This window comes from Chelon labrosus, assembly GCF_963514085.1.
Source record: "Chelon labrosus genome assembly, chromosome: 15".
In the NCBI taxonomy this organism is placed as follows: Eukaryota; Metazoa; Chordata; class Actinopteri; order Mugiliformes; family Mugilidae; genus Chelon; species Chelon labrosus.
The window spans coordinates 15548346-15561563 of NC_140348.1; the positions used below are offsets into that span (position 1 = coordinate 15548346).

A 13218-nucleotide genomic window follows, 5' to 3' on the forward strand; every position below is an offset into this window, starting at 1 on the left:
CAGAAGGGGGTTGTGTGTCAGCGGGGACCTGAGTATTATCGATGGCTACAGCAGATAGGATGGCTCAGTCTCCAGTGATGGTTGTGTCGGAGCTCGAAGGGAGCCTGTGAAGGGGGTCAGTAGTACTGAAGATACCCAGCGAATGATAAAGAGGAAGAGGGCTTGTGCTTCATCCTTCTTCCTTACTGCCACTGTGCTAGCTCGTCACCGACGCCTGCTCCTCTGAACCTTCCTCCAAACTCCTTTCTCCGTCCCGAGACTTTTTCCTCCTCTTGTTACCTGGAAAGGGAGCAGATCATGCTGAATGTCAGCACTGGTTAAAATGCACTGACGTACACACTGCTTTAAGCCGGGAACAAAATCCACCTCGCATTTATCACCAGCGGAAATTAACATCAGCTCTACAACAGTCCGGCGCCTTCAATAAATACACACACTTAAATGAGTCACACTGGATCCGGGCCAACGAGGACAGCTGCATCTGGAGAATCGGCTCTGCAGGAAGCAGTAGGTGGCTGAGAGGGACACGACACATCACCTGTTGCTAAGATACACCCGGCACCATTGCTATGTACTGTGTGTCTGACGGGGCACATTTGGGCACATCTGACGGTGTGCGTGGGTGCGCTGTCGCAGCAGGGCTCATGCCGAATTGCTCACTCACTCAGTTTACGCAGTAGCTTCTTTCCAATGTTCTCCTCGGAGCTGGACAGAGACAGGGAGCTGATGAAGGGAGAGGTGGACGGCTGAGACTCCGTAGGCACATCTGAGAGAGAAAGTTAGTGAGATTTAGAATTAGAGGGAAATTATATGTAGATCTATAAGCCAACTGAAACTTTTGATCAAAGGCAGTCATTGAAACTCAATTAAAATTGAAAGAAGACCCATTGAATTTCCTGCCTGCTTTAAAGATGCCTTCATTAGGCAAACAGAGTTAAAATGAGTAGAATGGAAATATGAAATATGTAAAAGTATTATGAGGTAGTATCCAGCCATAGCAATAATTGGACTGTACAGTAAACAAGATTCTTCTTTCAAAAACTCACACAGTCTTGATGCAAATAAAATATTTTTATCTAAATTCTTGTAGAAGTAGAAGATGAGATTTGTGGTGCAACTTCACTGTCTACCAAGGTGTGTAGAGGAGGATAAAAGCTGGATGTGGTCAAAACCCCAGAAAGGCTTGGGGTATATTAATGTGCAACCTTACTGTTGGACTGAAACGTTCCAACTTCTGTCGTGGTCATCATCAAGATCACGACACATATTTGCCTTTATTTAGCACCGTTCCTTTGAAATTTTGACTCTCAACGTAAACTGACTTCAGTCTGTGTCTTAAACCGAATTCAAAGCACACTTTCTGGACACTTTTTCTTTTCCACACGGACAAATTGTAGATCTCATTGCGTGGAGCAGCACTCACCATTCTCTCCATAGCTCTCTGGGCGATCCTCGTGGATGTAGGGAATCTCATCCATGCGGAGGAACACCGTATCGTTTGGACTCCTCTGCCCATCAGATTTACTGCCTGTGAGGGAGACGTTAGACTAATGGATCTGATGCAAGCAACCGCACAACCCAGGCACCTTAGTAGCTCTGCCTATAGAGGGAGGCAGAGAACTTCAGTGTTTCTATAAGGATCAATCACTGAAGTCACACTGAAGTAAAGCTTAAATAAAGCAGGGACCAAATTCACAATACAGATTAGCTTCAACCAGCTAAGGGGACTTAACTGGTGAAATAAATTGTGATTAAACATAAAACCTGGTGGTATATATACTATTATGCTGTGAACTATTCTTATTGGCAACCAATGGAACCATCTGTGCAGTCATTTTTCTCAATGACACGAACAAACACAATCCGGATGGCATGTTACGCACAGCGTAAGACAGATGGTATGTGAGAAATCCTTTAAGCCTTGAAACCAGTACAGATTGGTTGATGCCACATTCGAACCAGAGTGAGTTACCATACATGAGTCATTCATTACTTAGTGGATGAAAAATAACTAAACCAATGCCATCTTTACCTTGTGTGCTGCACACAAACAGACAGTAACCGGTGGGATAACATTCATTATTTTTCATTTAATTTCTTACTTAATTATATAATCTTCGAGCGCCTTTTCATTTGTTCTCTCATTTACAGGGTTGGCATGAATGTCTTTAAGGCATTTGAAAGCACTCGAATCCCCTCTTCAAAAGTGGGTCTCCAACATCCTAACAAGCCGCCAAAGTCATATCAAGCCTTGCCGTTCGTCATCATTTTACATTTCAACGTTTCAGGGATTGAAATAGAGGAAAAACAGCGAGCAAAAAGCAGAAGAATCAGTTCAACTAAAAGTAAGTAATGTTCTCAACAATCCTCATGACTCCGGGTTTATTTAAGATTATTCAGCTCGGGAGGGAAATAAAGGGATGAATTTGAGAGCGAACAGAGCGAGGAGATGGTGACGTTATTTACTAAAGGAGAGCTTCTCTCCACTGGCTTCCTGTTCAGAATTTATTTCAACATCTTACAAATCACTGTCAAAGCATGCCTGGGTCTGGCTCCACGTGTCGGAAGTGTGAGCCAGCCTGTGGCCTTAGATCATCAGGTAGGGCCCTACTGGCCCCAAAGCCGGGGCTTTAAATCTAAAGGTGACCATGTGTTTTCTATCAGGGCTTCTAGGTTTTGGAACAAACTGCCTGAGGAGATGAAGGATCATCTTTTAAATCACTTCTTAAAACTCAGTTCTTTAGACTTGCTTTTCTGTGATATTGTTTTTTTTTTTTTCTACTTTTTATGTATTCCTTTATTTTTTGATTTATTTTTTATATATACTCAACAATTAAATTCATACAGAAAAAATAATAGGTTAATAGATATTATACATATATATATATATATATATATATATATATATATATATATATATATGGTTCATTAATAATAAATGTAATTAAAACATTTTTGACTGTAAAATGGGGGGAAAAAGGGAAAAGTTTAAATTGCTCCTCAAACGTCCAAGGTGATGTCTTAGTTTGTCCAATCTACTTAAACTACTTTTAAGCAGAAAAGAAAACAATCTAATATTTCAAATATTTAGCTTAAAACTCACAGAACTGTCGCAGTTTAATTAACAGCGGACAAATTAATCAATTACGGGCAAATGTTTTAGCACCAAGACAAACTCCCTGTAGTCATACATAACACGTTTTTTTAAGGTATCAACTCTACTTACGGACGATGCGGTTCCTTTCATTGAGCTGCGAGGTGCTGCGAAGGCCACCGTGGGGATGGAGATGAGCAAGGCGGGCCAGCCCCAGACGAGTGTGTGTGTGCGTGAGGGGGAGGGCGATGCTGTGCGAGCGAGCCTCTGGGACCTGCGACCTCCCTTTGGCGTCAGGATCTACGGGGTCCGGTGTCTGTGGGGAGCTGTCCATCCTGGTCGCTGTCAGGGCGTTCTGGTAGTGGTTCCTGGTGATCTGCCGGCACCAAGGAAGCAAATATTATCATCTGTGTGTGTGTGTATGTATTGCTGCCCTGCACACGTGGACTTGAGGAAATGTGGACTGTATTTGGAGAAAGAGGAGCAGAGCTGAAGAGCCGATCCATCATAAAAGGTAAAAAATATTCATGCTTGAAATTTAGCTCAATTATCCCATGTGATTAAAGGAAAGAGGGCGCATGGAGGGGAGAGTGAGAGACAGGATGTCTGCGTTCAGTCAGAATCAGGGATTAGGACATATCAAAGGCGAACGCTGCAGCAGAGGAAGAGTGCACATTTTTGGAAATTGTTAAATGGAGCTCAAAGTGCAGGTTCTTGCCTGTGATCCCAGAATTGACCTTCAGTGCGCAGGAAGTTAGAGACTTAATTGAGTTTATAATGGCGGCAGCTGATGTTTTTTTCAACCCCATATGTTTCTGCGTTGTGCAGGCATTTATGTTTGTCACCTTGATGATCTGCAGGTCCGTTAGCTGACGGACTGAGTAGTCTGGTAAGTAGACCCCTCCTCCTATAGTGAGCTGACCCACACTGCCTCCACTTAGCAACGAATCCGACTGGTTCAGACCGCTGCCCCGGGAGCTGTACCGCTGACCTGAACACAACAGAAGAAGAAAACTTGAGGTATTACGTAAGGTATTTCCTACATAAATTACTTGCACGGGGTCAAAAACCGTCATTACAGCAATAGTTCATTACAAGTTCAAATTAAGCAAATCTCACAAATTATGTACCAGCATATGTTCACTCTCACGAACAAGCCTTTACTTCATTGCGGATGTCAATTGCACATGAACATGTTTCAGAAACCTTACACAACAGAGAGAAGCTAATATTCGCTACTACCCATAGCAATGACACTCCTTGATGGCAGCAGCCATCCCCAGCAGGAAGCAGCCTGACACAGACACGCACGCAAAAACGGTTCAGGAACAACTAAAAAAACATGAAAAGCACAAGGTGTTGACCTGGCTTCCGAATTCACTAGATCCCAAACTGATCAAGTATCTGTGGGATGATTCACAGAGGCCCCTCCCCTCAACCCACAGGACCCAAAGACCCCCGCTAACAACATCTTGTAGCCAAACACCACAGGACAACCTCAGAAGGCCTATGTCCATTCTCTGATGAGTCACAACTGTTCTGGAGGCACAAGGGAGACCTACACAATATCAGGAAGGTGGTCATAATGTTATGACTGATCGCTGTTGATCTTCAGCCATTATTAATATGATGGATGGTTACTCAGGCACTTTTCAATCACCAGTATTCTGCATGGCTTCGAGCTAATCACCGCCGGTCTGAATGACGAGTACTGCTATTTTTGGTCTAGTCCATTGGAGAGCAGTGACTCACAAAGAGAAACCGGAAAATCCAGCTCTTTTGAGACGTGATCCTTCTGCAGTGGCTTCAGAGAAAATTCTTAATTCTGTGATGCTAAGAGGGGATTTTTAAAATATTGAACAGGGTCTTCCAAATAGCTTTGAACACGGCGCATGCATAATGCGCTCACGGTCACCACGAGAAAACGAGAAAGAGGAAGAGAGAGAGCAAGAGACGGGCTTTCTGCCTGCTCTGCAGTCTTAGCTGGATTTCACATAATCCTGCGCAGGTCATGTCCTTCCACTGGGAAATTCTCTGAAATCACTTCTTTTAATTACTTACTTCCCACGACTGCTGTTGCTGCTGCTGCTGCTGCTGCTCGTACAGGCTGAAACTACACACAGGGTTGTATTTTGACAGGAAAAACACTTCGACCCGTCATCTGGCCCCGACTCCCCTCGTCACGACCATCATCGTAACCACGACTGAGTTCCCTAGAATTATCGACCTCATGCGTGCACTGACTTACCAAAAGGCAGGGGTGGGATGAGCGCCGGCATGCCATAATAGGAAAACGCTCCATTTTCAAAGCGAAGAGCCTCCTTTCCGATCTCTACCTCCACCCGTCCCTGCAACATTAACACGGCCATTTACATGGATTAGTTGTGAGCTCCGCGCTTATGATGTGAATGGTGAATTGATTGCTCGTCTAATGGAGCCTCCCACACATGCAGAAAATCCCCGGCACAACAATATCTGAAACTGACGAGACTGTTTTTTTTTTTTTTGGTTTCATAACCTGTCTCTTCACAGCATTCGTGAGTTTGGAAGTACCTGCAGGATCAGGATGAAGTAGTCGACGGGCTTGTTTCTTTGGAAGAGGTAGTGTTGAGGAGCGTGCTTGTTCTTGGGGTTGAACTTGAGCTCCTGCACGACGCTGGGATGTTTAATGAGGCGCAGCAAGATCTTTTCTGACAGGTGACACGGCCTAAAAGGTTCCACCTCTGCGAGATGGATTCATACAGACACACACGTACACATACACACAAAAAAAAAAAAAACAAGTAAGGAGAAAGAACAGTCCTTACCTCCATTTTATCCTGCAATCCACTCTGTGAAAATGCTCTGTGTGCGTTACGCAGGCATGTGTAAACGCACACGCAAATCTACCTGTAGCCAAAAAGCGGTGAGTGGCAAGCAACAGCTGGGGCGACATCTTCACCTTCAGCTCATTCTCTGCCAGTTTGAAGATGGAGAAATCCTGCTGTTTCCTCTCGTGGTTGGACACTCTCCTTTTCGTCCGGTTGTCAGCTATAAATGCACACAGCAAAATCAGGTGCAATGTGCAAATCTCACAATTCATATGTTCTCTTATAACAGCAAAAGCAAGGAAAGGAGTTTATATTTGTGTTTATAAGGTGCTGCATAATGCATCCTCAGTGGATTTCTAACAGACAAAACACAACAGCTGCAAATAGCTGGAGCTTATTCTGTGCTAAACAACAAACCTCCGACTGATAAATGAACTTGTCCTCTGCAGATGCGAGGAGTATTGCATTTATTATATTCCCCTTGAATACATCACAGCTGCAGCAGGAACAACAGCTGGTGCTATAAAAGCTTCAAGTGCAAAGGCTGGAGAGATTAGCTCACCGGCGCTGTATATACACACACAATGTAATTAAAAACCCCAGAGTTTATGAACAAGTGCACAACAGGACACAGACAGCTTCAGAGACTGCGCATGTAATTAGCACTGTAGCACACTTTTATGTTTCTGTTTTTTTTGGAGAAACGTTCAGTAGAACACGTTCTCCTGTCTGCAAGAGGCAAATAGGACAAAATTACTGAGTGAAAAAAAAGAATGGACCAGATTAGATAATAAATGAACAGCATTTGAGTTCATCCCTGTGGAGAGCCTTTCCAGCCAATTAAAAAATAAGCGGATTAATCGTGATTATCTTTGAGGCTTGGTCATTTAGTCACATTATTTAATTGAGGAGAGGACGGGACGGGAGGGGAGGGGAGGGGAGAGGACCTTCATTATGGACGTTGGAAATAAATATATAAAACGTGATTCATGATCATTGTGCTTATACGTACTGTACAGGTCTGTCTCATCCACAATCTCTGACTTGATGATCTCCTCGATGACGTCCTCCAGCGTGACGATGCCCATCACTTCGTAGAAGGGGTCTCCCTCACCTTCGCTGTTCACCCTCTGCACCACAGCCAGGTGAGACTTCCCTGCATTCACCCAAAAACAGTAGAAATAAGGAGTTCAAATGTTTCCAAGCTAAAAAAAACTGCTCACGCAATGGGTTGAGGGACAACGTCACTGGATAAAAATAACCCGAGCCTCCAACTGGATCTGTGCAGTCAAGATGAAAATCAGCGTTAATACACCAGCTGGAGCCGAGAGACTACCAACGCAGGAGAGATTTGACTTCGGAGGTTGGATCTGAAATCACTCCAATGTCTGGATTGCGCTCGTGTGTGTTTTGTGTGTGAGACTCGGACAATAAGAAAGTGGATGTTCGGGGGGTGGATTAGTCTAGGGACACTTTTACAGTTTGGAAGACTTACGTAAACAGTGAGATTATGCAATCAGTCTGGGGACGCCTGCATCTGCTGCATAAACTGCCCATGCTGCTGCCACTTCTGTAAACACAGGAGCATGCACACACACACACACACACACACGCTTTACACATCCATGAGCGAGCCCAGCGCTCCCACTCACTTTGTGTTTAGCTTAACACGACAAGCCTGCCAGACACAATGACTGAGCTCGCCAACAGCAGCTCTGTCAATAAAGTCAATGTGACAAGAAGTAGCCACCGAGCTTGAGCATCCCAAGGAGAGGAAACCAGGAAGAAATACTGATCATTTTTTGTCAGTTTCAACTATTGTTTAAAAATATATATATTTTCACTGTTTTGCTTTGTGTTCATAACCCCTCACTGGGTGTTCTGCTTGTGACGGCACCCATTTATCAGGTCACCCAAGTCCATTTGGTGACCTGATAAGTTACCTAACCAAAATTATAAAGACAACACACATACATATAAACAATCTCCAGCACTGAACAAAATCAGAGCCTCATACGAGAAGGGACGATTTAGTGGGGTGGATCACTGCCAAGGGATAAAATGGATCAAATGCTTTAATCCACAGCAGCGAGACAAAGACAAACTGCTGATTGACTGACTGACAGGTCTCCAGAACCAATACGCGAAGCTCTGGCCGGGACGGCGAGGTCGCATCCAGAGCTCGGGGTCAGCTTGTCTGAATGGCTCAGGTGAGTCAGAGGTGGATTTGCCCTCAGCCGCTGATGCGTCTGCATTACATCATTCATACGTTACATAATACGCTGGCAGAATGGCACACACAGACACACACACGCCAGGGGCGAAACTGGGACCTCCGCGGATGTCCCTTTCGCATTTCTGCTCCACCAGTTTCTCAGGCTCGTGCAGGCTGTGTGTGCTATTTTAGGTCAGGCATTTGTTTACACAAGTTTTTTTTTTATATATAGTTGTGTTTTCCGCAAAACATTACAGCTAATAATAGATGGAAAATATACCTTTTTGCAGCAATTCTTTTCCTCCCTGTTTTACACACATGCCCATACAGCAATTTATGAACACATTCAGTTTAAAGTATAACTACCTTCTGTGATTTGCAAGGTAAGAACTTGGACTTATCTTGTACATTATTCACGGTACTTAAATGGGTTCTTCGTAAAACTGCACATAGTAACTAAAGCGAGAGCATACACGTGCTAGAAACTATACTTAAGTACGATTTTCAGGTTCTCGTACAACATTGCACTGAGAAATCATGTACTTTTTAACCTGTTATTTAAGTTTCACGAAGCCCAAATTGAAATTGAAATTGAAATATTTACGGAAGATTAAATTTTCATGCAATGAAAGCCCAAAATGCGTAAAGTGAAGGACATACTGCGCCGTTTGAAAAGTATAAAGACAGACTGCATTGGTTCCACAATTTCTGTTCTTCAGGCTCCGTGCTTCAGCGGATTCAGTTCAAAGTTCAATAATATACACTACTTTAAAGTGCCAAGCCGTGGCTTTAGTCTGAGGAGGTTACATCAGTGTAGGAGTAACTGTTCAAAATCCTTCGCTGCTTATGACGGCCTCAAGTCTTCGACTCACGGACGTTAAAAGATGCTTTAAATCTTCAATGGCGAGACTTTGTCAGGCTGTTACTGCACCCTTGCTTGTTGTTGTAGGGTCTCTCTACATTTAATCCAGTCTTTAAGAAGAATGACTTACATGGACAGTGGAGGATATTCCACCTTTTTCTCCTGGAAAATGTTGCTTTGTCTACTGTCATTGTCACACTGAATGAGCAAAGCTTTCCAGTGAGTTTTGATGCGTTTGGATGAATCTTAGGAAAACAATGATCCTGTGCACATTTGCTTTTATACTATTGCTTCTGTCAGCAGTGAATCTGTCACCATCACTTAATGCCAGTGTTCCACTGCCCAAGTCACAACAGAAGCATGGTGTTTGACAGATGATATGATTTTGCTCTGACTCAGAAATTGTTCTTTTTTTGTTTCTCTCCAAGCTTTCCTTTTCATTAGCTGACTGTTGTGTCATCAGTCCATATAGTCTCATTCCAGATCTCTACTGGTTTCTCGTGGACTGCGACCTGCCTTTTCTGTATTGTGATGCGTATATTTTGTGTCTTGTGTTGAATTGTCTGACTTCAACTCAACCAGCCCGTTTGACATTTTCAGGATTTTCTTCTTGAATGTGCTCTTTAAAGGATGTACCTAACTACATAAATGGCAACTCTCAATTATCTCTGGGCCTGGTGTGAGCTCTTTTGTGCATGAGCTAACGCTGAAACACACATAAACACACTGGCAAAGAAATAAAAGCCAAGGCCCTGTCTCTCTATATCACAAGTAATAATTCCAGTGCAATAACGTTATGTGCAATAACCTACTGTGTATTTTTATAGTTCTACAAAGTGCGTGTATTTTAGATAACATTGTGTGTATCTAGTGTCTATTGCTCCTTCTTGCTTCTTACTAATTAAAACAAGCACAATAATTCAGCTGAACCTGTACTTTCTTGTACCTGTGTAAATGGCAATAAAGTCTGTTCTATTCTCTTCTATTCTAGTCTATTCTATGTTGGTATTTCTGGCGTGCTTCTTTCCATTTATTATGTTACTGGTGACATTTCTATTCTTTCCTCTAACACAGACCTCACTCCTGCCTATCACCCCTCTCAGTGAGACATCCTCACAGCTTCTAGCCAGACTTCCTGAACAGCAGGAGCCTTTAATCCACAAGAGCCAAATAGGAAGGAGGCGAGAGGGGAAGGGAAAGGTTGGAGCTGAATTTTTCATGGTTGCTCTGCAGGCTTGGATGGCGACGTCCTGCAGAGTGGAAGGGACTTCAAAGTCACAGTGGGACGACAATTAAGCGCCCGCAAATAATGCAGAGGTGAAGCCCGACCTCACCTTTTCACCTCATCTATAACAAACAAAACACAAACAATATGGAGACGCTCTGGAAACCGTAGGCCACATGTGAGTCCATGGATCACCAAAGCTATATTTCATATTTCCGAGCAGGATGAAATGGTAGACCTCTTGACCTGGAAATGTGGCAAACTAATTGATGTCAGCTGCTGCCTGACGTCTATTGAGCTCCTTTTGTCAATGAAACAGATTTACATCTTAATCCCCACAACATGGACCAATGTAAATAAAATCCCTACATAACAGTTGTGCCGGTAGCTTCTCACGTGTCTCTATTTCGCCCCTGTGATGCCCTCAGTAGAGTATTCTGATCTGTTTGCTGCAGAGCATCGATTCTGAATCATATTAAGTGTCATCATCCAGACTGAATGGGGTGCCCAGGAGGAGGCCTTTGTGTGATAGTGAACAGATGCTATCGCTGCATGTGTATTAGAGACAGAGTGCTGTAATACTGTCACTTAGGCACTTATCACCAGAGATTGTTATCAGAAAAGATGTATGAGTCAGAGAGAAAAAGAAAGACTAATCATTGTCTCCACCTCCAGTGCAGGCAAAATCTTGCACAACTCCCTTCTGATACAGTTTAAATTTACATTAAAGTGTGGAACTGATAACTGACGCGCACATTGAGGGGAACCGAGCATGAGCGTTTGGGCCAGATGAGGTTCTCAGTGCTGTCATGGGAAAATGACTTAAATCTCTCTCATCACATAAATTCTTAAACATAACCTCACTCTTGGTCCTTGGTAGCCTCTAACCTCTGGCTGAACCACACTCACTGTGTGACACAGTATCAGATTCCACATATGGCTCTCACTGCTCTGGGGATCAAAGGGCTTTACTGGCAGGCTCACTTTGAGCCGATGGACTGATGTATACACTGACTTCTGCTCTGAAAATGTAGTTTTTAAGTGCACAGTCACTTCAAAGGACATTTAACTCCTAGGTGGCAGGAGGTTGCCTTGAGACTGGTCCAAAACATGTGGCGCCTCACATTTTCAAGACTGACTTCTTGCTCATAAGCCACGAAGAAGTTCTAAAAGCAAAGGATACAAGAGGGGGTTTGCAAAGACCAGACCTCTGGTATCATTTGAAAGTGGCTTACCTCTCTTAAATTCTTCCAGCATCACATCCAGCTTGGTATCACTGAAGACGCAGTGCATGGGGTGCTTGTAAAACTGAGTAATTGTTTTCAGGGGAGTGCAATCGTCTGGATCCACGAAGGCCAAGTCTTTCACAAACAGGATGTCCACGATGTTGGATCTCTCGTTCTCGTAGACCGGGATGCGTGTGAAGCCGCTCTGCATCACGTCAGACATGGTGCAGAAGTCCAGCACGGCATCCGAGGACAGCATGTAGCAGTCTGACAGCGGGGTCAGCACGTCCTCTACGGTCTTGGTCCTCAGCTCCAGGGCTCCCTGAATAATGTTGAGCTCCTCTTTGACCAAGTCGTGGTAGGGATCTGTGACGCGCAGCATGGCCACCAGCTTCTCCCTGGTGTAAAAGCTGCTGATCTCCTGGTGCAGCATGATGTCCAGAATCTTGGAGACTGGGTAGGCGATGGGGAAAAACACCAGCATCAGCAGGCGGGTCGCGCAGAGGGTTTTGGAGGCGATGGCGAGGCTGTGCCTGGATGCCACGGAGTGAGGTAAAATTTCACCAATGAAGAATATCCCCAAAGTGCATGAGGCAGTTGAGAGAGTAGTCATACCTAAAATCTGGCACATCCACACGACAAAGCATGTATTTGTAAGCACGTTGCCCAGCACCACGGTGCAAAGGATGTAGTTTCCGTGTTTACGCACCGACTCTATTTTTCGTGCGTATTTCTGTTCCTTCTCCGTGCCACTGTTCTGCAAGACCCGCAGCTCCACTGGGTCCAGAGCCAACATGCTGATGTTCAGACCGCTGCAGAGCGCAGACAGACCCAACAGGAGCACCGACACCCCGGCCTGGAGCCAAACATCTGCCTCTGGGGGTCTCTCCACCACCGCCAACCAGAAGTCTTTGGTGCTTAAGTGCTCCCATTTCACTCCATCAAACGCGCACATGGAGTAGTACTTGATCGCCTCGTCCCTGCGCAGGTCTTTGGCGAGCAGCTCCACCAAAACGGAGTTATGACTTGACGTGGATCTGAAAGAGCCCAGCAGCTCGATGTCAGAGCTCCGGGCGTTCTCCTCTTCACACGGGTTCCCTCTGGACCGCAGCCGCTTCTCTGCATCCCCGCCGTCCCCACCTGGCTCCTCTATGAAGGCGATCCACGGAGCGGCAAGTGCGGCGTCCGGTCTGCCGCTGATATTGAGGCTGGTGTGGTGCTCGGTAGCTGGAGATGCGGAGTAGTAAACCCTCAGCATGAAGCGGGTCCCCTCGGTCGCCCTCAGTATCCCGTCCTGCACGGACAGCTCTCCGCTCTGGGTGTCTTCAGGCCGGACGCCGAGCAGCGCTGCCGTCGGGGCCGGCAGACAGGACAGGGTGACGGTGAGAAAGATGAGAAAGATGAGAGAGAGCCGGCGCGGATGCAGGATGCAGCAGAGAGCATCCGCAGCATCCGCAGCCATCATGCTGAATGAACTACTGAAGGACATGGGAGATATGGGTCACGTGGTTTGCGGATGGAATGGATGGAGCAGCTGGGTGGCATGATGCAGAGAGAGATAGGGAGAGAGCGACAGAGAGAGAGAGAGAGAGAGATATTCAGGAGTGTGTATGTGTAAAAAGACCTGAAATATTAATTGACAAACCCTTACGTAGGCCTATACCCTGTCTTTCTAAAAATAGAAGGCAGGAAATGCTCATGAATAATGAATGTGGTACAGCACTTCCAACGATAGAAGATAAACACAGGGCTAAATCGACACACGGAAATTTGACAAAATTCAGGG

General features: G+C 45.0%; 1 protein-coding gene across 1 annotated transcript; it reads right to left on the reverse strand.

Moving 5' to 3' along the window:
- Window positions 1–196: 196 nt before the first annotated feature.
- Window positions 197–12921, reverse strand: cnnm1 (cyclin and CBS domain divalent metal cation transport mediator 1; the record flags this gene model as incomplete). Its single annotated transcript, XM_084561247.1, has 10 exons — window positions 197–279; window positions 665–766; window positions 1424–1524; window positions 3223–3470; window positions 3940–4085; window positions 5343–5442; window positions 5648–5817; window positions 5984–6124; window positions 6917–7060; window positions 11442–12921. 10 exons carry the CDS (start codon window positions 12919–12921, stop codon window positions 197–199), a joined length of 2715 nt encoding a protein of 904 aa, XP_084417373.1.
- Between the last annotated feature and the right edge of the window lie 297 nt (window positions 12922–13218).